At 44.1% G+C, this 24189-nt stretch overlaps 1 protein-coding gene across 11 annotated transcripts; it reads right to left on the bottom strand.

The window, feature by feature from the left end:
* Positions 1-66: 66 nt before the first annotated feature.
* On the bottom strand, positions 67-24178 carry GIT2 (GIT ArfGAP 2). Of its 11 annotated transcripts, none has more exons than XM_041410015.1 (21): positions 24028-24178; positions 19719-19852; positions 19106-19218; positions 18318-18423; positions 17927-18013; positions 17650-17780; positions 17115-17209; positions 16525-16570; positions 15688-15736; positions 15145-15217; positions 14723-14820; positions 14344-14455; positions 13747-13889; positions 12882-13031; positions 11171-11419; positions 9546-9635; positions 7160-7242; positions 6900-7082; positions 5266-5385; positions 3059-3122; positions 67-2288 (listed from the first exon to the last, which is right to left on the bottom strand). In XM_041410015.1, exons 1-21 carry the CDS (start codon positions 24149-24151, stop codon positions 2076-2078), a joined length of 2463 nt encoding a protein of 820 aa, XP_041265949.1. In that variant the 5' UTR covers positions 24152-24178; the 3' UTR covers positions 67-2075. The 11 variants fall into 11 exon arrangements, with proteins under 11 accessions (XP_041265949.1, XP_041265950.1, XP_041265948.1 ...); XM_041410016.1 differs by having other exon boundaries at positions 5266-5382; positions 15688-15739; XM_041410014.1 differs by having other exon boundaries at positions 15688-15739.
* Between the last annotated feature and the right edge of the window lie 11 nt (positions 24179-24189).

The following is a 24189-nucleotide window of genomic DNA, read 5'->3' on the forward strand; positions in this document are numbered from 1 at the left end:
GAAACTTTTCCAGAGATCTTCGGAGAACCAGCAGTCAAATAAGCCCACATTATTTCACACACTGAAAGGGTTTTAGCATTTTATAGTAATACTGTAAACAAAAGATTAAAAGTCAAAATATTGTACAGACAGAATGACACTGATAAATACAAGGTTTGGAAAAAGGCAAAAAAAGCTTTTCCTTTCCTCTGCAGCATTTTGTAAAGGAAGAGCAAGTTTGTTTACAGGGGAACAAGAGATCTAGTCCTAAAAGAAAAACACACTTTTGTTACTTGAGGTGCTACAAACTCTGTGACTGCAGTGCTGTGAGTGGAGGGTTCATGAACTTGCTGCTGGGGGTTCCTGTGGGGTGTGGACCACTCTGATTTCAGTGTAGCTGGAGCAGGGGCTGGCAGTTACTAAAGTGTCCCTTGGTTTTGTATCAAAGGCAGGTTTAAATAAGTGTAAAATACACCATAGCTCAGTGTTACCCTGCTTTGGAAAGCAGGTAAGATATGTTAAAGAACAGCACACAGTGGTGTCCTGGGAGACTGAAAAATACCATCTGCTGCCTTTCAACCATTATTTAAGGAAAAGTTCCGAGAAGATTCTCAATGTATTTAATTAATTGCCAGTTACATGATTTTGAAGTAGGTTTCACAAAGGTCATTTGCAGTTTTAATCCCAGCCTGCCTCTGCTGTCTGGCTAGAGCTGCTTCTGGGGTTCAGAAGGGCAGAAAGGAAATAAAACACCACAATGAAGAACATTAATTTACTGGGCTGTCATCTCCTCTCTCCATTCCTTCCCTCCCTCAGACTCTGTGACCAGACAGCACCAGGAATCCAGCAGTGCTATGGCACTTTTATATCCACACAAACACACCATGGCTGGCTCCTGGGCAGGGACAAGACACTTCCAAATTGGACAGAGGCAAACATCAGTGATTTCCTGCACCACCTAAAATTCAGACTCCCAAAAATATTCTCAATTTTTAAATTAGGGACTGACACACTTCTGTGAACTGTTATAGATGAAGAAACCTGGAGCACACATGGCCACTGGGGCCAGGCAGCCTGGCAGGGGTTACTCAGCAAGTTGTCAAATTTGTAAAGATTTGCATAAAAAACTTAGGAGATACGAGAAATATTTTCACATTTGGATATGTTGAGGTACAGAGGTTATGTGCTGTGGCAGACACAGCTGCTTTTGCACTGGCACTCTTCTAACTTCCTTTTTTTTTTGCTAATAAGCACAGAAATCTTTAGTGAAATTGCATCTGGAGTTACTGAGAAATGCTGCTGCAAACAAGACGGTGCCTCAAAGATGACAGAAAAATTCTGCAGGAAACTTAACAATGAATTACTAACTCAGAAACAAAGGATAATATTTTAACCACTAATGCCCTAAAATAACATCAAACATATATATTAATGGCATAGTGACAACTAAAAGAAATAACTACTAAGTTTCAAATTCCTTCCAAAACAGATAAAGTGACAAAGACCTTGTAGAGTTACACGTAACAAGCTTGGATGCCCACAACTACTACTGGTTTAGCAGACTAAAAAAAAAACATATTGCACAACAGTTGATATGGGAACAGAGAACGTTGGGCTTGTACCCCGTTACCAGGACAAACCTTCTTCCTGCTGGGAGCAGTCCTGGAGCCTGGGGAGCCTCAGCCAGCAGGATCCCAGCAGGGGAGGCTCCAGAGGGATGGAGATGCTGCTCTCCCATCCGTGCAGTGGTGTCAGAGCAGTTCCACCAGCAGGATCTGAAAGCAGAACGTGGCCCCAAGGAAACGTCTACAAGAGCTCGGTACAGCGCCGGGACATGAGAGTGGCTCCACAGCTACTTGCAACATGCTATTATCCATAACTACACTGGCAACACAGGCACAAAATAAGGCAGTGGGTTAAATTAATCATAAAATTGTTAGAAAACATGCAAAAATAATACTGAGTTTAAAAAAAAAAAAAAAGTTTCTTGCCCCTTGAAGTTTTTTTTTCCTCTTAAAAATGCGCATAGTTCCACACCTATATGTTGAAATCCAACCTTTAAAAAAAAAACCCCAGAGTAAAAAGCCCCGAGTGCCTCAGTTGTTGTTCTCTTTGGTTGTGATGGTGACCAGCTGCTTGGCGGCCTTGGCGATGTCGTAGGCGCACTGGATGACCTGCTGTGTCACCAGCTGGATGTCGGGCGCGGGGCTGGGCTCGGCGGGCAGCGCCTTCCTGCACTCCGACTGCAGCCTGTAGGCGCTGGATGTCAGCAGGCGCAGGGAAGTCCTCACCAGCTCCGACTTGGGCTTCTGGGAAGGGAAAACAGACGCTGGAACAGGCAGAACAACACAACCTTTTAATTAGCCGGGAGTGCTCACAAGGGTTCTTTGATGCGGCCAAGCCCCGATTCCCCTCGTGGCAGCCGGGGGAATTTCCCTCTGCTCTCGGGGAGATCCCGAAGGGCTGCCAGGCAGCAGGCAGGGAATATTGCTCCGTGCCCTCCCTTAGGAAGTTACTCAAGCTCATTTCTGGTGGCTGTTTACTGTCCCAGCCCATGTCCTGTCTCGCAGGAGGGGACAGCATGTCCAGGATGATGGGTGCAGGCGGGACAGCAGCTTTGGTTCTTTCCTTGCAGTTTTGGAGAGGTGGGTAAAGACTTTACAAGAACTTGGTCATGGGGATTTCACTCCCTAAATTTGCTGTGAGCAAACAGATCACTTTGATGGATGGATAACAGAGCTAAACGTGGCTGCAGGAAAGAAATCCAGGTGATGGAACTCAGATGGCAAAGGGGGTAATGAGTCTGGTGAAATTCCTATATAACCACACAACTCTTCATGCCAGATCCAAGCACCTCCTGTTTTGTACAATTCTTAAGTGTTTTACATTCAAGAGTACAATTAAAGGCCTGGAGTCACACTTCAGCCTTTACCAGCTGCCACGCTAATAAATACAAAGGTGCATCATAACCCCATCATTTCTCCCTACCGTTTTCATTTTGAAGTGAAATAATTTTTAATTTTCATTCTGAAGGGGAATTGCACACAAGGAAACCATTCTGATGGTGGCAGGTACTTACTTTTGGGAACAAGGCTGCCATTTCTGTCACTGCCACATGTATTCTCTCGGAGCACGGTATATAGCTGCAGAAAGATGCCCTGGGTTATTCATTGTGTGGAGACTCCCCTCCCTCTTCCACTTCACTGCTCAGTGACTGTTATTCTAAAAACAACCAAGTGACTTCAAGAAAAAGCAAGAACTTAACCAACAGTGCAAAATTATTTCTTAGATTTTCGCTGTTTTTCGGAGTTGGTCTGAAGGAATAACTGTCCATACTTTCCATATAAAACTTGGTCAGGAAAGTCTCCATTTGTGTGCAACTTCAGAACACCAAGATGCCTTCTTGGATTAATTAATATCCAGTAAACAGACAAGGCAGAGTTCTCACACACATGCATCCCCAAACTACCAACGGTATCCACAGTCTGTGAATTCTAAATATTCACTAACTCTGATGAGTTAGTTAATAAAACAAAGGCAGATTCCATGAATCCTCACAGATTTCACTTCTGATTTATATACCAAATGAAAACTGGTCTGTTCAAAATAGAATTATTTACCATAAACTGCTGTGAATAGTGAAGTGTTAGTGTGCTCTCTCACAAGTCTCATTTCAAAAGACTCTTATGCCAAAACTGAGTCTTTGAAGCATAAGTTAGTTCACATGATCCAATCTTAAGCAAGAGAATCTCAAAACTCACAAAGCATTCAAGAAAACTATTCAGCATGTGTGGGTTATGGTAGGTCAGTGCCCTTTCAAGCAAAAAGAGCCCCCAGACCCACCCCCCCAGTCATTATTGATTTGATCTTCTTGCAACACCAAAGGTGCAAAAAAATCAGTCACTTGCAAATGCACTGAGAGAAAAGCAACACACTGGGGTCATTTTGGCAATGCAGGAAAATTGCTTTAAAAGGAGTATTTCCATGTGTCTCAAGTCACATGAGTTCTTCCAAATAAACTAAAAGTGGAGAGAGGTCTTCCAAGTTCACCACAATTCCCCTTCTGCTGTGGAGTTAATGATTAATCTGCTCCCTGCAGCCACAGTGACCAGCACCCCACCTCATTAAAAAGTCAATTTACTGATTAAACCCTTCACTAACAAGGCAGAGAAAGCCCTGAGAATAATCTGAATGAGACACTCAGGTGAACATGTTTCACTGTATGTTCTCTAGGTCAGCTGCAAAGTTTCCAGTCTAGCCTGGAGGAATGGCTTTGGTTTGATGTCTCAACACTCACTGTGAGATGCTCTGACACTCTGTTGGGTTTACACACGCTCCAGTGAGACATCAGGAAGATATTCAAGTAGTGACAGCTTGGAAAAGGAATCCCTCATTAGCAGTAAATTGTGTTAATCTCTTCCTCCAATCCTGACATTTGTTGGGTTTGAACCTGGGCAGTTCTGTTTTAAAGAGCCGCTCAGGCAAATGTCACTTTTATTTTAGGCACTAACAAACAATGTTTTGGTCAGGTTGGAAGATATCATATAAACAGACATCTTTTTTCATGGATTTGGGATACAAATGATCTCATTTGACCCCCAGCTGTATAAACACTGGAGGGGCCTCAGCTGTCAGGTGTGAATGTTCCACCTTGGGAATGTGAAACTCCTTGCTACTTTTGCAATGGTGCTAAGAAGCAGCAACCACGTGTTTTGTCCACAAAATCATAGAATATTTTGGATTGGAAGGGACCTTCAAGCCTCAAAGATTTCTTCCTAAAGGAAGAAATTCTTCCCTGTGAGGGTGAGGAGACCCTGGCACAAAGAAGCTGTGGCTGTCCCATCCCTGGAAGTGTCCAAGGCCAGGTTGGACAGGGCTTGGAGTAACCTGGGATAGTGGAAGGAGTCTCTGTCCATGGAGGGGGTAGAACAAGGGGGGCTCTAAGGTTCCTTCTAACCCCAACTATTCTGTAATTCCACAAACCAACCAAGCTGTAATTTAATTTATCTTGACAGGCAATAAAAACCAAAACAGAGACAGAAGAATACACCAGAGCCAGCTGCAGCTCCAGGCTGTGGTTCTGCTGCCCACTGATACCTACTGGGAGCTGAAGGGGTTGTGCCACACCCCTGGCTTGGAGGGGGCTGCCTGCAGTTCCCTCATCCCCTGCAGCATTTCATGCATCGCCTTCCACGACCCCGTGCGGCCGGAGAGGGAGGGAAAAAGGCAGCAGAGAGAAGGAGAAAGGACACTGTGCCTGGGAGGCAGGGACAGAGGCCAGAGTACCAGGAGGCAGGGCCGGGCTGCTGGCTGGTCAGAGGCTGCAGGGGCGCTCGCTCAGCCCCGGGGAGCCGCGTGCCGAGGCTGTGTCTGAGCTGGGATGTGCCCCCACGCTCCAAGGGCCTGCTGAGCCCATGGAGCACAGGGAAAGGGATGGGAGAGAGTGAGAAACAAAAGGGAGAAGGGGTTTCATTAATAGATGATACTCTGGCATTGCATTTTTTTTTTTTTACTCTCCAGTTAGCTATGCAGCATGTGATTTCTCTGTACAACGTTCCCAGCATGAGCTTGGAGGATGTGTTATTACATCCTCAAGTGTCTCATTTTGGTAAGGAAGCATTCCCCTGTGTTAAGGAAGCCAGGGAAGGGGAAAACAAAGAACAGCAGCTTCCTCGTTCAGTGTTTTGCAAGATAACACTCATCTAAGCATAGGCAAACACCTCACTCCACGTGTGGTACAGAAAACAAAAATGCAGCATAACAGGTTTTTTAAAAACCTGATCAATTCAACAACGAAAGCCAGGTATGCTGCATTGCTTCCTTCAATGATTTCTTTTTTAAATTCACAACTGTATAGTGTGATATACATAAAAACTACACTCATTTGAAGCTTCTCTGTGTGAAACAAGCACCAAGAGATTGCACTGGAAAAGGTTACACCAAGGGCAAAGAGCTCAGTACAAACACGGCAGAAGTCGTCACTCGGGTGAGAAGGAGAGGCCACGCCAGCCCTGCTAAAAATAGCAAAGTACAAGAAGGAAAAAACACAGAACAAAAGTGGCCCCATTGTTGTTCACTTCTCTGAGCCAGGCAGGAAGTGAGGGCTCAACACAAACCTCTGCTGCTTCTCCCAGGCACAGAGGGCACCGAGCTGGGGCCACAGCAGAGCCAGACCCAGCAGCCTGCAGGGTCAGGTTTGCTGGAGCCCAGAGTGTTCCAGCCCCAAAATGTGCTCACATCTGGGAATATATAACTTTGATTTACAGCCTTCTAGAAGAGCAGTGTGGAGAACACCACCTGATGATCAGCAGGGGCAGTATCACTTTTTGTAACCCACAGCTATTCTGGAAATTGTTCAGGTGGGCCAGAATTTCCCTGAGGGAGCTGAAGCTGCTGCAGCCTGATGTGCTCAGTCAGTGCTCTGCTCACTCAGTTGGCTCTGTATCTAAAACCAATAGTTCAAAATACTTTTGCTGGTACATAATTTGTACTAATACCTCAGTAGGAAAGCCAAATTCTCCCTCTTTCACAATTTGCTCCTGAAGCAAGGCTTGGTGTTATTAGCACATTCTGCAGGGTGTAATTACCTATGGACATAGAGGGGTGAAGACCCAAGAAAAAATTGCAGGGAGTTTTCTGCAACACATTTGATTTGTGTCTATTACAACCCTGGTTTTGCAGCAGGACTCACAAGTTAAGGGCAGGGCAGGCAGCACTGCAGCCAGGACCCACTCACAAGGGGCTGGTCACTTGTCCCCAACTTGCCCTGTGGCACTAAGGACACCACAGGCCTACACATTTTACAGGTGTGAAATAGCAGGGCTGTATTTCACTTTCACCTGTGCTACAGGTGGAAACACCTGAAGAATTTCCTTTGTTTTCTCACCAGCCCCAGAGCTTTCTCAGCTTTCCCTCCTTACCTGTCATGTTTGTTCTCCTGTGCTGCCCGCAGCAGCTCCTGGATGTTCTTGGTGATCTGCTCAGTTTTCCGGATCACATCTTCTGTGCTGGGCAGACTGGAGCTGGGGGCTGGGTCTGTGTCCTCAGGGATGGACCCCTCCCCCTGCCACACCACGCTGCGCTGCCTGCCCTTCCTGCCCGACCTGCAGGGAGCAAAGCAGGGCTTGGCCTGGGGACAGAGCAGTCCCCTGCCACCCCCAAGCTGTGTCACAGCACCTACCCCGGCTCCTCCAGCTCCACGGGGGTGGTGGGGTTGTCATAGTCGCTCTCAGACACGCTGCTCTGCTTCTCCAGCTTCGAGGCCTGCAAGGAACAGATTTACTTCAGCCTGTGCAGGAAAGAGCAGCTCTGGGCTGTGCCAGAGCCACGTGCTGTGGATTTGCTCCTTGCACAACAGTTCCTGCATTACCCTGCAGCTGCTGTGCCCCTCTCCCCATGCCAGGCTGCTGCTCAGCTTGTACCCGAGGCCCTGGGCACTGCCAGGACAGCCCCACCAGCCCCTGGACACCCAGCACAGCAGGACAGACAGACAGAGCACAGCGTCCTTCCCTGCCACTGAAAATGCCCCGGGGACACACTCTGAGAGGCCACCAGGAGCACAGGCCAAATGGAGAAGCAGCACCATGAAACAGGAGCCTGAACAGTGAATAAGAACCACTGGAGAGGGAGAGAACCCCAGAGAAAAGGAGGCCAGACCAAGAGCAGAGCAGAGGCCAGAGACCACGGTGGGGAGGCTGAATGCAGAGTGGAAAGACCACTGCAAAATGGGAGCCCAAAACAAGGGCCGAAGACTGCGGCAGTGGGAAAGCCAAAATACAGACAGGAGACAGAGACGGGGGAGCCCAAACTGCAGGTGGAAGATTGAGGGCATGTGTGGGACTGATGAGACCTGGAGCTCATCACAATTTGGGGCCAGAGGAGTTAAAGCCCATTGCAAAGTGAAGCCCAAAACAGGGTGGGAGGACAAAGTGTGAGGAACTGAGGTCCATTGAATGCTTAATACTGGTACAGAGCTGGAAGACCAAACAAGTGAGAGTTGTGCCCCAGAGCACTGGATGCAATAAGGGCAGGAGGCCAACCATAAGAGGGCCACAGAAGAGCAGTGTCAAAAAGAGGAGAGGGGCCAATTCCAAAGTGGAAGCCGAAATGAGAGCAGGAGGAATGCAGGGAAGCAGAGGCTGGATTGAGCACTGTAGGCCCATTGCAAAGTGGGAGGCTGATCCCAGAGCAAAGGCTGAATGAAGAAAAGGATATCACAATGAGCTTGGAGGGCAAATCCTCAGCCAGGCCCCAGGATGACCACACATCTGCTTCCTCAAGTCTTCTAAAAACTGCAAAGCTTCACCCAGGTACCCAGCATGATGTGTCTGATGTCACTCTGATCACAGAGAAGCAGCTCAGGGTTCTTCACAGCCCCAACAACCAGCCCTGGGGCTCTTACAGAAACCCTAAAGTCACCATGAGGGAGTCTCCAGGGTTAAACTGTAAGGGACACCTCCAATCTGCTGATCAAATAATATTTCTGCCTCAAGGACAGACCAAAAATGTGACCAGGAACTGGTTTTCACTGGCTGAGTTTCAGTACGTTTGTTAAGCACTCATCTGATGTTAAATCCATCAATTCTTAAATGAAGCACCTGGAGTTAGGAACCCCTTTTCAATTTTAAAGTTACTCTGCACAGAAGGAAAAACCAGCATTTTCTGAACACTCCTCTCTCAGGACAGCTGGTAAAGATCAATTGTATAAGTGAAATGTATTTTGAAAATAAACTATTTTATGTAGAGTCTGACCTTTCCCCACTCCCAGGTGTACAGAGACAACAATCCTAATAAGGCAAAGCTCTACCATCTGGTCAGAAATACAAACAACAGTGATGAATTACAAGAAGAAGATACTGTGGGATCACTAATATAGAATCAGTGTAGAATAAAAACAATCAACCAAACCCTGTGCAAGTCTCCAGTATCAGACAGCACTGCAGCCAAACCCAGATTTCCATTTGGCTAAGTAGGATATTCCCTTGAAAGTTTTTATTCTATCCCTACTTGCAAATCTAGTATTTTCTGGATTAATATGTCCATACATGGCATAGTCAAAATAAAATGGGGACAGAAGGAATTAAAAAGGAGAATCTGTGTCCTGGCAGGGAGAGACCAGAGTAAACATTTAAACCCCCAGATTTGTTATCTGTAAGGCAAACAGTCAATCAGGACCACCTGGATTGGTGCAAGCCACCAGCCCCCAAGGAAAGAAGCTTTGAAGCTGGGCCTCATGCAGTGCTTTTAGTCAGCAGGAGAGTTGTACATTGGCTTAGAAATATCAGTGAGAGCCTGGAAAATCAGTGTCCAAACAGCAGCCAGCTTGTCTTGGGGCTGTTGTGCAGCTGAACAAGTGACCTGCAGAACTGTGCGTGGTGTTAAAGGCTGAAGATGTGAAGTTAGAGAGAGGCAAGAGCCCAGAGCTGGTGGCAGCAGGAATGGAAGGGAGGAAATTCTGCTCCATGCAGGCTGGAAGGCCAGGCAGTGAGAGGGGGAAGAGAGAGGATGTGCTTCTGGGGAGATTGGCACCTCCTCCAGGGAAAAGATGGATTGGGAAGGTACTTAACCCTTCGTGTGCTCTCATCCCTCGACCAGGAAAGCGTGGAGGGGAAGGAAGGTAGAGATGAAGAGGAGGTCACAAACGCACTCCTCCCGATCTGAAAATGGGAAAGAGAAAAACCAAAACCAAAACACAAACAAACTCTTAACTGAAATCAAAGGAACATTCTTAAAACCATGGAGAAGACATAAAGCAAGAATGACGTTGAGAATCTGGCTTAGGCTGAGGGGACTTAATTCTTTCAAAATACAATTCAATTCATGCTTATTCTAATACTGAGATTCCAGAGGTGCCAAATTCCACGGAGAACAAAAAAATTCACCACATGCCAAATTAACTAACTCCACAAAACAAATCAATGCTTCAGAACTGCTACTGCTATCCAAATTTCCACCCAAATGGCCATAGGACCTATACAAAGCACTGTCACATTTTGCAAACACCGTCACACACAAATGAATTCTGACATTTCTTGCTGCCAGAACTGCCATCATATCAACATGACAATATAATTTAAAATTATCTAGATTTCATAGCTTAAATTAATTTCATTGAAGGTGGGGATTGATTCCCTTGGTGCATTCAACTGTCTTATGTGGAATGTGCACGGAATATTTGCTCTCCCTCATGCCAAAGGTAACTTCAAAATACATTTTAAAGGTCTTAATAATTTGACTGGAAGGAAATAAAAGACATTGCTACTAAGAGGGAAAGATATTGTCAAAAATCCACACATTTTCAATGTGTGCCTAAAAGATACTGTCCTGTATTGCAGCCCACAGGGCAACAATCTATGAAGATGAAACAAAAAATTAACTGTGCTAATGAATTAAATGCACTTGTTAATTAAATGCACTAGTGTGTGGTGGGTCACTTCTGTAAAGTGTGAACACTTCAGTGCAAAATCCCTCTGGCCAACAGAGAACTCCCTCTTCACTTCACACAGGAAAATACTAAACCAGAAGAATCTGTTGACTGACAGATCTAAATCATCTCCAGCCTCCAGTTCCAAATTCAGAATAAGAAACTAGTAGTCTGGGGAAAATTTTTCAACTTTATTTTATTTTTTCAAGGGAAAATATTAAACCAGAATAATCTGCTTGACTGGCAGATCTAAACCATCTCCAGCCTCCAGTTCCAAATTCAGAATAAGAAACTGGTAGTCTGGGGAAAATTTTTCAACTTTATTTTATTTTTTCAAGGTGGTTATGAAGTTCCACAAATTGGTACCTGCATGTTTATGTCCAGAAATACATAAACTTTACCTACCTTCTTGGAATATTATTTCCCCCTCCCTTCCTGGTTTTCAGACAATCACATATTGATATTTTATATCTATATATAAATATATGTATAAATATATATATCTATATATAATGTGGTTAAAAAACCAGCTGAGCAGAAGCCAAAAGCTCCAGTTTCCATATGCCAGAGCTGCTACAGCTTCTGCTTTTCAAACCAACAGGCTCCTGCAGACATGTTAATACAGCAAACATGAACAATTCTCACAGTTTATCCCCTCTGGGTTTTTTTTTCCCCTCTGAGGCAGAAGCTGAGTGAACGAGCAGCGTCGGAAGAGACAGGAAAGCTGAACATGAGAGGCAGTGCAGAAGCAGCAGCAGTTTTACTCACGTGTGGAGGGAAGGGCTGCAGCCTGGTGATGTTTTCCTCTGGGTAGGTGACCTCCCCCATGGGCAGGTAGGGCTTCTGCCCCGAGCCAGTCTCGTACATGGACATGGGCCTGCTGCCCCGGGCCGACGGGCGCCGCTTTAGGGAGGAATTGCTGCTGGGGTCTGGGTACTCAGAACCACTTTGCACCTGATAGATATTGGTTGTGGCCTGTCTTCTGAGGTTGGTATTTTCACTCTGTAGAGTTTGGAGCTGAAAGAAACGTTTAGCAGTGGGATTTGGTTTCCTAAGAGCAAGTGCCAAAAGCAAAGTGACCACGCGACACTCGCTTGTCAGCCGTACCAGAAAATCCAGGTACTGCTGCCTGGGGGTTCATTTCTTTTTCAAAATCTACTTGAATTGCTTGGTACAAGCATAGAAACACCTTTATTCCAGATCTGGAAATATTTAGGTGCTGGTTTCCAGCAGCTGGTGGGATGTAAACTGAAGTTAGATGTTAAAATTGGCTGCTGTAGTTCAAAAACACACGGCCCATTCCCTCCAGCCTGCTCTACTGGCACAGGAATCCTGGGATAGAATGAGGCTGTGGGGGACAGACTGCCAACACAACAGTTTTCCAAGCAAAGGGATTCATTGCAGCAGCCAATACAAGGACTTAGAAGACTTTAACATAAGGCCAGTGAAATCTGACAATGCCAGAACTGCAGCACAGACACCAGAGGCAGCACAAAGGAACTTGAGCTTGCTCTGCAAAGCAAGGAGAAAGTTCAGCTTATGAAAATTAGGCATCAGCTATTGCTATCTAAAAGCCAACAAGAAAGCATTTTAAATCTTATTATTATTATGTATTTATTTGATAGAGAAAATGTACCAATTCTGATTATTTTGTGTATTTGGAGTAAGTTTGCTATATTAACACATCAGAAAGAAAAGATGAAGTGAAGAACAACTGCAGGACAGCAAGAATTTTCCTTCTGCTACACCATGAAAATATCCTAAAGCCTCATTAATTCATAGGCCCCAAAGGAGTTTTTTTTTACCCTAAATGATTATATCTGTCTAAAGAAACCCAATGTACATGAAAAATTAATTCAATTGATGCAAGAGAAATGCTGAAACCAGTACAAGCTTTTGAAAGACCAAGGAAACACTCTGAGATCTCCCAGTGTTCACCATTCCAAAAGAACAGAACTGGCACTTAACAGACAAGGATATTCCAATTAATCTGAGGGCAAGCAGCCAGCCCTTTCTAGTTTTAGTCTAGTTTTATCCTATCTTTCAGACAGGATAGTGAACTCAGATATAAATTGTCTTTTACCTCACAAAATATAGGTAAGTGCACACACACAAGGTGTGCTGACACTTGATTCCTCATTGTTTAAAGCTGCTTATATTGAAGCAAGACAGCAAAAACACCCAAGACTTGCAACAACTGTCCTGTCACTTGGAAAACTGATGTTGAAGTTTTGACATAAGTTCAAATAATCCTCGTGATTTGCAGGGCTGGACCACCACCAGCACCATGAAAAAACAAGATTTAAAGCATGTGCTGCACATAAATATTTATAGTCTCATGTCTGATCCCAAAGCAGCTCCACTTCAGAATGAGTTTTCTCACTATCCTAATACTGGATTATTTCATCCTCAGTTCCAGCAGTTTTATTCTGACAATTTCAGATACCCCAAGAGCTGGAGGGAGGGGCTCCTCTGTTACCTTTTTCTGCATAATCCTCAGCTCATCACTCAGGTTGATGTTCACTTTCATTAACTGCTGAATCTTCACCTCAGAAGCCACCAAGGCATTTTTAACCTGCATATATTCCTGGGCTGTCACTGGTCCATCTGACAAGTCTGAATCCAAGCTCTAGGAAAAAGGAAGAGAAAAATACTTACACCATTAAGAAGAAGAAAACAAGATAATGAGATTTCAACAGCTTTTCATGTACTTACTTTAAAGGCATCACAGTTCAAATGAAGTTGAAATTAATAAAATCCATTAACCATAATCATTTAAAGTCCTCTAGAAAATCAATCAGCTCTTAGCTCCTCCAAAAACATTTGCATCAGCATTTTAGTGATAAAATACTCTTTTATAAGGGTTTTTTAAAATATGCAATAAAGAACTGCAAAGTTATGAAAGACAGACTGCTAAATATCCAGTGTGCATTTCCAGAGAAGATTAAAGTAGAACCACCAGGTTTTACTGCCCTTTGATGCCATTCTGCATTATTCCAGGATGGTTTAACTCACTTGGACACCATTGGTCTGCTTTGAGTATTTCTCCAGTAAGAAGCAGTAAATGTTTGTGAAATACCATGGAATCACTGATTTAGAGCTTTTTGGCAGATCAAATTATTTAATCTATCAATTAAATCTGTATCTTGTCTCCAGCCATTCATATTACTTTTCTAGAGAGGCTTTTTTTTTTACAATAAAAATTCCTTAAGAAACAACATTTAAGAAAGTTCATAGACATAGACATGATTATAAAATTAATTAAAATATTAATTTTCTGATAATTTATGCAAATTACCTTTATTAATAACACTTGGGGGGGTGTATCACTCTTTCAATCTTACCTTCTGCCTGTTTGATTTAGCTGCATTTGTTTCCAGATCTGTATCTTCATCTGAAGCAACACTGTCATAATCAGGCTGGTCATTGTCCTGGCTTTCACTGCTGTGCTGATTGCTGATTGATTTCAGTATCAGCTCCACATTTTCTGCAGATCAACACATGAAACACATTCTAGTAAGTCTGGAGAAGAAATAGAAGTTCATAATTTGGAAAAAATTCAATTTAGATCCACCTAGGAGGAATGAATGATTACTGTCCAAAACTTCAAAGTATTATGGTTTTGTCTTTTTATTTCTTCTAAGTGTTTAGGCAAATTTAAATAAGTGGTGAGAATCCTTTAGCAGCTTAATAAAATTCATATAAATTTAAAAAAACCCCAACAGACTACATTGGACAAATGGATGTCAGCATGCAAATGAAAAATACAGGGAAATATTAAAAGTAAAAAAGATTTTTTTTTTTGTATTTTTTCTCCAGAGGGAAAAATATATAAGAAAACAATATATAGATCTCTCTCATAATTCAGCTCTGCTGAGGGGCTCTGGGAGTGATTGAACTACTTAAGAAGTGCCTGCAAAGGAGCTGACAAGCTCACTCACCTTTGGAACCAGTGAGAGAATTCCCCTGTTGTCTTCGTTTGGCATCACTTAAAATGTCTATAACCAGTGTAGCAAACTCGTGGGCATTAAATCGAGCCAGTTTCTGCCTTCCCATAATGCAGAGGAAAGAAAAGTACATCCTGTATCAGAAGAACAGCAGAGTCCCCAGGAAAAACTAGAACTACACACTTGGTGTGGACTGTTCAACTACATTTATTGCAAAAAGTGTGATTTAAAAGGGAAATGTGAAACTATTTTAACCTCTTTCCAAGTAGATGCGACTCTTCTACAATAATAAAATGCAGTAAAGCAATATTAATTAGGCCAACTTAATTACCTGGGCTGTTATATCATTTTTTACAGTATTAAAATTGCATACCTGATTCCTGGTTGAGGAATATTCAGGGTTTACAGGAAGAAAAGGGACCACAGTGGTCTCTGTCACGAGTGTGCTGTGGTTCTGAGTAGCAAGCCAAACTGCTCCAGAGGAAAAAAAAAGAAGAGGGAATAACCTTCCTGTACTGCTTGACAGTATTTCTTTGTCAAATAAAAGACTGCAATTTCAAACACAAACACAATCAATTCAGAGGAAAGCTTTTCCCCAGAGGGTTCTCTACTTTGTGGAAAACACAAGATTTTTTTCAATTAACATCCCCTTCAGGCAATGCAAGACAAAGAAACTCCTCAGCAGTAACTGCTGAATACAGAAGCACTTGAACAGAACATGTACTTGGACTGGAATCTTGTATGTAAAGTGACAATACAGACTTGTTTTATTTAATTCCAGAAAGTCTCACTCACCTGCATCTGTTTCCCTTCTGTCAACTTCATCATACACATCCATGGCAAGTTCTTCAAATAAGTGGTTGCTTAGCTAAGGGTAGAGGAGAATAATTACAGTTTGAAAAGAAATGAAACCCAGCAAGATCTCTGATAACAGAAAATAACAGAGAAAATGTAAGAGCACAACTCTGCTCTTTTCTCCAGCCTCTGTAATCCACAGAAAAGCTCCTTTTTCAGCCTGCACAGGCAGCAGAAATGCATGACCACCCCATTTCTAGGTACAGAAACAACCATCCTCTTCTACATTCCTTTCCTGGTCAATGGATTTCTTTTTCCTCTCCCATCTGATCACAAGAAGACCTTTTGTGTTTGGGGTGAGGCAGAGGCACTGTGGGAATGAGGTACCAAATGGCACTGGAGATGTGACCTTCAGTGAACAGTGAAGGCTCACAAAATATTTGTGGTTCAAGCTGCTCCTACAACAGATGGGTCAAGAGATACTTGTGCTAGGGAGCCTGAGAAATGAGGGCTTGCCACATCTAGAAAAGGAGTTTTACTTACAGACTGAAGCTTCTTCTTGGCTGCTTTTGCCAGTTCTGATACATCCAGACTGCTATGAAAACAAGAAGTGATCATTACATCTACAGCATTTCATGGCTTCTACATATCAAAAATCTACATTTTGGTAACTCAGTGATTAAAATGTCACTTTTACCTTAACAATTTCAGTATTTCAGTATTTTTAGCATTGTTTTTAACACACTGATGTTATTAATACTGCTACTACAACATCACAATTAGCATACTATTAAGCTTTCTTTTTAAAATTAAAACAAAACAATACCAAAAATTCTTTGGAATATGGATACCCACAGGTTTTTACCCACACAATTTTTAAGTTACTGAAGTTTTTCACAGAAGTTTTGCAAGCAGGAGGTTGGACAGTGATTTACTTACAGCCGTCTTATTTCCAATTGCACAGCAATAAAAGAGGAACAGGAACTTAAAATTAGTACTTGATACTTCTTACACAAATCTGATTTCATTGATCACAACCAAAAGTTACAAGCATTAAAATATCAGAAAAATACTCAGTTGGTCCTTAAATTATTTCCACAATCTGTTTCCTAGGAATTCCCCATGTGTGTTCCCTCCCCAGAAACATCTCACCTTCTCCCTGCATTTTAATAAATATAATTGGCTTCTATAATTTTATGATTTTGTTGATATCCCAATATTCTTTCTATGAAAAAAAGCTTTCAAGACTAATAAAGGTACATTTTAAAAAGCCAGAATAGCAACAAGCTTAAAATGTGTTTCAGAAAAGAAAGAAAACTTAATTATTAGGGTTTTTTTAATTCTGATGTTTTCAGACATGTGATGGAATCAGCAACTTACCTGTCTGCCATCTGAGGTATAACAAAGTGCTGCCCATTTTTGTGCTCTAGAATTGAAAACAAATTGCACTTTACTAGGTTGGTACCGGCCTACAGTTTTCAGTAATAAGCATCAGGCAACACTAAGTAATTTATCTTGCATGTAATTATTCAATTAAGGCTTGTTAGTTGTATTGAAATTCCATTAAAAAAAAGGAAATTAAGTTCTAACACAGGTACCTTTATGGTTAAAAAGCTGTAAGTGCCCTTGTGTTCAAAAGGCACGCACTTAACAGAACATTCCCCTGCTGTTGCACTTCAATTAGAAGAAACTACTTGGAAGAGTTTCTACAGTATATAAAGAACATGTATTTGTGGAAAACCAGGAAGGAATTTTGTTTTTAATTTCTGTCTATTTAAAACTCTGCAGTTTTATCCCAATTTTAAATGTATCATCCCTAACCATACATCTTATACTTTCTTTGGTTATGTGTAATTTATTTGACTATTTGGAAGGGTTACAAAAAGTGCAGTGCACAAATATGACACAGCAGAGTCTGAATGTCCTGTAAGTGGCAGTGACAGGTCTGAGGGTGCAGGTGTGCTGCTCACCTGGTTTCCTGCCACAGAGGTAGAAAGCCAACCTGTCTGTGAGCTCGTACTGGATCTCCACCAGCCTCTCTGCCAGCTCGTGGTGCCCCCCTTGCCTGCTCACACACAGGGACAGGGGGCAGTCAGTGACACACAGAAATGGTCAGACACATTTAGTACAAGCCAACACTGCACTGCTTGGTGCATCAACCCATCACAGACTCAGCCCAGCTCCACCCCGTGTGCCCCAACCCATCTCTGCAGTCTGGGACATTCCTACAGCAATTCCTGAGCAAATCCTCACTCTTGGAGCCTGAACTTTCAGAAACTCTTCTCTAATTAATTTCCTGTCAGCTGCTAGATTGGCACAGCCTGTGTCATTGGCATCATAGCTGATGTCACAGGCTGTGATCTGATGAAAATACTTATTCCTCATTTTTATTTATTCACTCTTTCAGGAAAAAGTATTATTAGCATTTAGCAGACAAATTATTTCAGGACAGAAACATATCTTAGCAGGTCCATTGTGTGATTTATGGATACCAGAGACTCCCACCTTGCATAATCAATTGGAGTTTTCCCATTGGAATCTTGTGTGCCAGGATCAGCACCATAAACTGCCAAGAGTTCTGCTTGCAAAGTCTGTCCTGCCTTAGCAGCAACGTGCAGTGGGGTGTTTCCTTTCTCCTGCAAGAGATTAAGGAAAAGTATCTACTTAACCAAAAGGTCTGAGTAGAAGATTGAAATATAACATGAATCAGCTGAAATGAGTGTAAATAATATGAACTAGAATTGATTGTATATCATCAAAATAATGAAAAAAGGGCTCCTACAGGATGGAAGAAGTTGGCTTGAGCTCCTAAGGAGAGCAGTCGCAAACAGGTCTCCAGATTCCCTGTCCTCACACTGGAATGGAGTTGCTGAAAAGGAAGCAGAATTGTATTTAACACACTGATTCAGCAGGTATTTTTCAGCCATGCTTTGAGAAACAAGAGCATGCAGATTTCTCACTACAGCTCTTTCGTGTAAAGGGTTTTCTCCAAGTTCACCTCAATTAATGCCTCTCAATCATCACTTCCACTGAAAACCACAAAAAAGGGGCTTCGAGCTGAAGTCAAGCTTTATTTATTTATGATAAATGATAGTGCAGAAAACCAGAAACAGTTAAGCCAAAAGCAAGCAAGGGAAGCCAGTGAGATTTGTGCTGTCCCAGGAGGCACTGACCTTGCTGAGATCCTTGGCAGTGACACTGTCGTCCTCCCGGCATGGCAGGCGATGCACAAACGCTAACATTTGATACTTAGCTCTGATGAACTCTGCTTTGTTGGGACTGCAAAGAGAAATCCAGGCAACAAGAAGGGACAGGAAAGAAATATCAGTGTTTTCATAAGTAATACAGATGTTCCAGAAAAAGAAAAATTTCACAAGTGAAGATTGCCATCAGCAACACGCAAATCTCTGATTCAAAGTTAGGCATGGAAAAATATTTTCATTAAAAAACAACCCAGTGCAGATTGTCTGACTACACAGAGAAAAAGTCTGTTACAACCATCAAATATCTGCAGACTGTAGCATGTGGTGTCTCTTTCTTAAAAGAAATACAGACTTTAAAATCATGCCAACTTAAGATATATACTTACTCTACACAGTTATTTACATTTTAAAGTGCAGCACACAGTCAGGGACAAAAGTCTCTGAACTTTTATTTAATTCCTCAACCAAACTCCATTTTGTTGGCAGCACTGAGTTAAATGAAGCATATGACAAAGAAAAGTCTTTTGACTAAAGTGCAAGCAGAGTTCCTCACTATTCAACAGGAATCAATAATTCAAAGAATTCAAGCACTGTATTCCTATTTCCGCTATAAATTTTAAAAAAATTAATACTTGGAAATAAAAGAAAAGAGTAACTACCAAACACACAGAGGTTCCTATGGATTCCTTGTTGCCCTGTCACTGCTGAATAAAACAATTCCACTTCTCTAAGATAAGAATTCTGCATTTCCCACTTACTGCACTTTATCCTGCGGGCTGGCCTTGCGCCGCCCGCTCATCACGGAGGCAGGGTCCAGCAGGGAGTGCTCCCAGATGGAATTAGCACCATTGTTGTACAGAGTTTCCACCATCTGAAAGCCAGAACACACAGATATTTTGCTGCTGGCTGCATTAATCAACTATCTGTAATTATTTTCAAGCAGGTATCAAGCAAACAGATTCCCACTCTGTGTGCCAGCACCAGTAACCTGCTGAGATATTATAACTGGGCATGTGTTTAGGATATTATGATGTGGAATTTAGTGAGAACCCCCTTAAATCTCTCTGCTCTTCCCAACAGCACCTACAATGAAAAGAAAATTCAGGTTGAAAAAGATGTACTGTGGAATTTCCTTCATAGATGTACTGTGAAAGTTGAAAGTGATCTTCCAAAGCAAAGGCATCAAATTCAAAATGAAAAGATAATTCTGACTTCAGTGGTCCACAACAAAACAAAAGAAATAAAATGAGAATAACTTAGAAAAACAAAGTTTAAAAGGACGACCCCTCGCAGAAAAAGGTTTAGTGATTTAAGTTACATGAAAAATCACTGTATCTGGTTTCAATGGAGGAGAACAGTTTTCCTCTGTACCTGCAGCAGTGTTGGAGGCCACGGGGTGTGTTTGAGATGCCTCACTTGGGAGATGTGACGGCCCAGGCTCCTGTGCACACTGCAGCACTCATCACAGATCAGGATGCCCCTGTTTATGGATGCCCAGCAAGGATCTGCAAAAGAAGCCATCCATTATAACACAGGAAGCAACAGGGCCTTGGATTGCAAAAGCAGAGTCTCAAATGAGCAGCTCTGCATTTCAACCTTCCCTGCTCAGCCACTGTGTGAGCCTGTGAATGTCACAGCCCTGCTGGGGCTCTGGATGCTGGGAAAATGGGAAACACCAGTCCTGGCACTCATGGGGGATGTGGCATTCCAAGGACAGGGAGATCATCTGCAGTGGAAATTTGGGGAAAAGCCCCACTGTTTGCAGTTCTTCTTGTGGAAATACCTTCCTTTCTAAACATAACAAAACATTGAATTTATCACCACCTTGAAGTGCTTTACTTGTTATTTTGTGGACTCCCACAGAAGAATTCCTAACAACAGTGCCTACTTGCTCTTTGAAAAAAACTCTGTTTTTTTTTTTTAAACTTGTCAAAAAATACTTTTTAAAATAATTAAATCTACACACAAAGTTGCCACAGCACTCAGCCTTTCCTCCTACTACTCAGTTTTCAGTTCTATAACAATGCCTTTTAAATTTCCACATTGAATAATAAAAACACACAAGAGTGTCATAATAAAAAAGGATACATATGTGCCAAGTCAAAGGCTCAATAAAATCCAGAATTCTCAAGCAAAATAACTTCATCTCATAGCAGATACGAACTGAATCATCTTATAAGCAGCCCAGAAAGAAAACTGATGGGAAGTGAAGTAGTAAATAACATATATGAGCTACAACATCAAAAGGCATAAAATCAAGTAGGAATGGTGGATTAGGTTAAAACAATAAATGCCTACAGGACACCAAACAGGTCCCTCAGCTGCTCAGAGCTCAGTCTCCAGAAGAAATTCCAATTTCTGTCAGTGACACGTGAAACCCAACGTGCCAGAACCCTGCAGGAACAGGCAACTGAGCAGCCAGACAGAGCTTCAGACCTAGCACATCCCATGAGAACAAAAAAGGAAATCAAGATCTCTTTTATTTTGGAAAAATCTTAATTTCAAATGCAGAGATGAGTCTGAGGCCAAATAAGCGAGTACAAGGCTGCCTGGTATTTGATGAGAGAACTTCTGAGTCCTGTCAGAACACATCTGAGCACTGGTGCATCATATGGAAAAGTCTCCTCTGACCCACACAACAAATGGACTGAATCCCTGCAAACAAGATGTGATCACAGGTTTCTGAGCAGAGTTGATGATCTGGGTGTGCTGCAGGCAAACCTGTCCGAGCCACGAGGGACAGCAGCATCTCCTGACCCACCAGAACCAGCCCAGAGCCAAATTAAAGCAGGTGAAATAAGAAAAATAATCAATTTGTTAAACAACAAATTACAACAAGCACATTGAACTCCCTGTTAAATCAATCCATTATTTAACAACTTTGATTTCCAAGAAGAAAAAGAGCAGCAATGGAGTGAACATGCATTCATGGCAACCTAATGACCCAAACTGAGGCAGCCTTCCAGATTAATGAGCCTGGTCCTTTCTTGTTAGAGACAGCCTCATCACACATGGATGGGATCCTCAGGGATCCCTTCCCTTGCCCATTCCCAGGCTGTTTGTGAGCATTGCTCTGCATTATCAGCAGTCAGCACTGGGGGTTTTCTTTACCTGCACCTCAACACCCAATGCTCCTGGATATTTCAGGTGTAAATTTAATGCAATGAAGTATCTGTCCTGGAATTTGAGTAATTTTTAAGAGACATAATTATGGACTCGATCAGAATACGTTTAAGCCAGTACCAAAATACACAGAAACCCACAATCACTGAGGTTGGAAAAGACCTCCAATATTGAGCCCAACCTGTGACTGATCATGCCCTTTTCACCAGCCCAGAGCACTGAGTGCCACATCCAGCAATTCCTTGGACATCTCCAGGGATGGGGACTGTAAACCTCCCTGGGCAAGCCCTGACCACCCTCTCCATGAGAAAATTCCTCCTGCTGTCCAACCTGACCCTCCCCTGGCACAGTTTGATGCAGTTTCCTCTCCTCCTGTCCCTGTTCCCTGGGAGCAGAGCCTGACCCTCCCCAGGCTGTCCCCTCCTGTCAGGAGTTGTGCAGAGCCACAAGGTCCCCCCTGAGCCTCCTTTTCTCCAGGCTGAGCCCCTTTCCAGCTCCCTCAGCTGCTCCTGGTGCTCCAGCCCCTTCCCAGCTCCATTCCCTTTCCTGGACACGCTCCAGCCCCTCAATGTCTGTCTGGAGCGAGGGACCCAGAGCTGGACAAAGCAACTGAGGGGCCTCAGTGTCCAGCTGAGGGGTGGCCACAGCCTGGCCCTGCTGCCCACGCTGGTTTTGATACAAAGAACAACTGGGGAGAAGCTGCAGGGCCGGGCGGGCGCTTTCAGGAACCTGCAGGGTGGTTCAAAACAGGAAGCGTGAGATGAAGACAAACCCGGCCCTGGCTTTGAGAAGTGAGCTCCTGCCTCGGGATAGGAAGTGCAGCACAAGAGCTCCTGTAAGATCACCCCGAGTCAAAGAAAACCCTCCACACCCTGCAGAGACAAAGGGGGCATTGATGAGCTTCCAGGGGAAGCAATAATTAATGCAGGTGCAGCCCCCAGGTCTCCTGACACAGCCCCCCTGCAGCCAGGGACAAACCCTCTGGCTCAGCTAAAGGAAGGGGTTGATTGGTTTTATTTACAAAAAGATTAAATTGAGATTTCTTTATATATGTGGATAAGCCAGCGGATTTCTAGTAAATAAGGAAAGAGCTGGCAGTGCTCTGATGTCACGATAAAAGGCAGGGTTACAGGATTACCTGACAGAGATTCTGATACCCCCAGGACCTTAAGGAACACAATTCACACAGCTTTATCTCCGAGTCACAACACTCCTGAGGTGTGCAAGCATAGATAGGCTTCCTTGTGTGATAGGGAAAACTGCCTGCCTGAGGGATGCCAGCTCCATTTATTGTAAAACCAAATTTCTACAGGGATACAAGCAGAATCCAGGCTAGTTTGGGTTGGAGGGAGCTTAAAGCTCACCCAGTTCCAATCCCTACCCCAGGCAGGGTCACCATCCATTATCCCAGGCTGCTCCAAGTCCCACCCAGCCTGGCCTTGGACACTTCCAGGGATGGAGCAGCCACAGCTTCTCTGGGCAACCTGTGCCAGGGCCTCGCCACCCTCCCAGGGAAGAATTCCTTCTGTAAAAAGAAGAAAGTAACTTCCTGGAAGTTTTACAATTTTTTTAAACATAACTCAGATTTAATAAAAGTTGTTCTCCTTTCTCCCACATCCTATCTTCTACCAATTCCAGTGTTATCTACATTACACAGACATCTACATTATACCCGTAATAATAATGTATTATTACATTAGTGCTTTAATTCATTTCAGTATGTGCATAATTAATTAATTATGGCAAGAACCTGCCCAGAACACAAACAGCAAGAACTAGAGAGAAAAGACACAGAGCTGATAAAATAAAGCAGGGCAGTTTTAGATACAAGAGCAGCAGAACTACAGATGGTCAGGAGATGCAAGAGCCCTTCTAAACACAAAATCTGCTTCCATTCGCTCCCAAACTGATCTGCAGTGGGATACGTGTCAGCCCAGAGCAGACACCGCTCCCTGAGCGTCTCCAGACACCTCAGCACAACTTTCCTTGGAAGCCCCAACCCCGGCCGTGGGACAACTCCCAGTTCACCTCCCCCGGCGCTGGGAGCTCGGGATGGATGCAGAGCTCCGAGCCCGGCCCGCCCTCGCCTCCCCAGCTCCCCCGAACAGCCCGCTCCCTTCCAGGGACACATTCCCACCCCACGCCCTCCTCCCACCTTGCAGCCCCGGGACTGGAAGGTGGATTTCTGTCAGCTTTCCTCCTTCCTGAACTGGGCAGCTCGGCGTTTCCTCTCCCGCCGGAGATCTCCGGGACGTTGCCGGAGCTCTGCCCGCCCCGGGCTCGGGACCCGGACACCCGGACACGGAGTTACACCCCAGCCCCGCCAGTGTCCCAGGCCAGGCTGGACGCGGCTAGGAGCAGCCCGGCCTCCTGGAAGCTGTCCTGCCCATGGGATTTAAGGTCCCTTCCCACACAACCCATCCCGCTCCATCACAGGTGCAGCGGCGGCCGCTCCGGGGCGGTGACACTCCCGGGCCAGCGGCGCCCTCACGGCCCCCGGCCCGAGAAGGGTCGGCGGGACGAGGCCGCGCGGTGCCGGTGGCGGTGGCGTGCCTACCCTGAGCGCTGCAGTCGGCGCACACCTCGCTGCTCCTCAGGCGCTTCGCCATCGCGGGACCGGCGGCAGCGGCGGCAGCGGGGCCGGTAACGGGCCCCGCCAGCCCCGGGCCGGCCCCGCGCATGCGCGCCGAGCCACCCTGTGCCGCTCCCCGTGTCGCCC

The sequence above is a fragment of the Onychostruthus taczanowskii genome, unplaced genomic scaffold (assembly GCF_017590055.1).
Source record: "Onychostruthus taczanowskii isolate IOZ18803 unplaced genomic scaffold, ASM1759005v1 scaffold32, whole genome shotgun sequence".
Lineage (NCBI taxonomy): Eukaryota > Metazoa > Chordata > Aves > Passeriformes > Passeridae > Onychostruthus > Onychostruthus taczanowskii.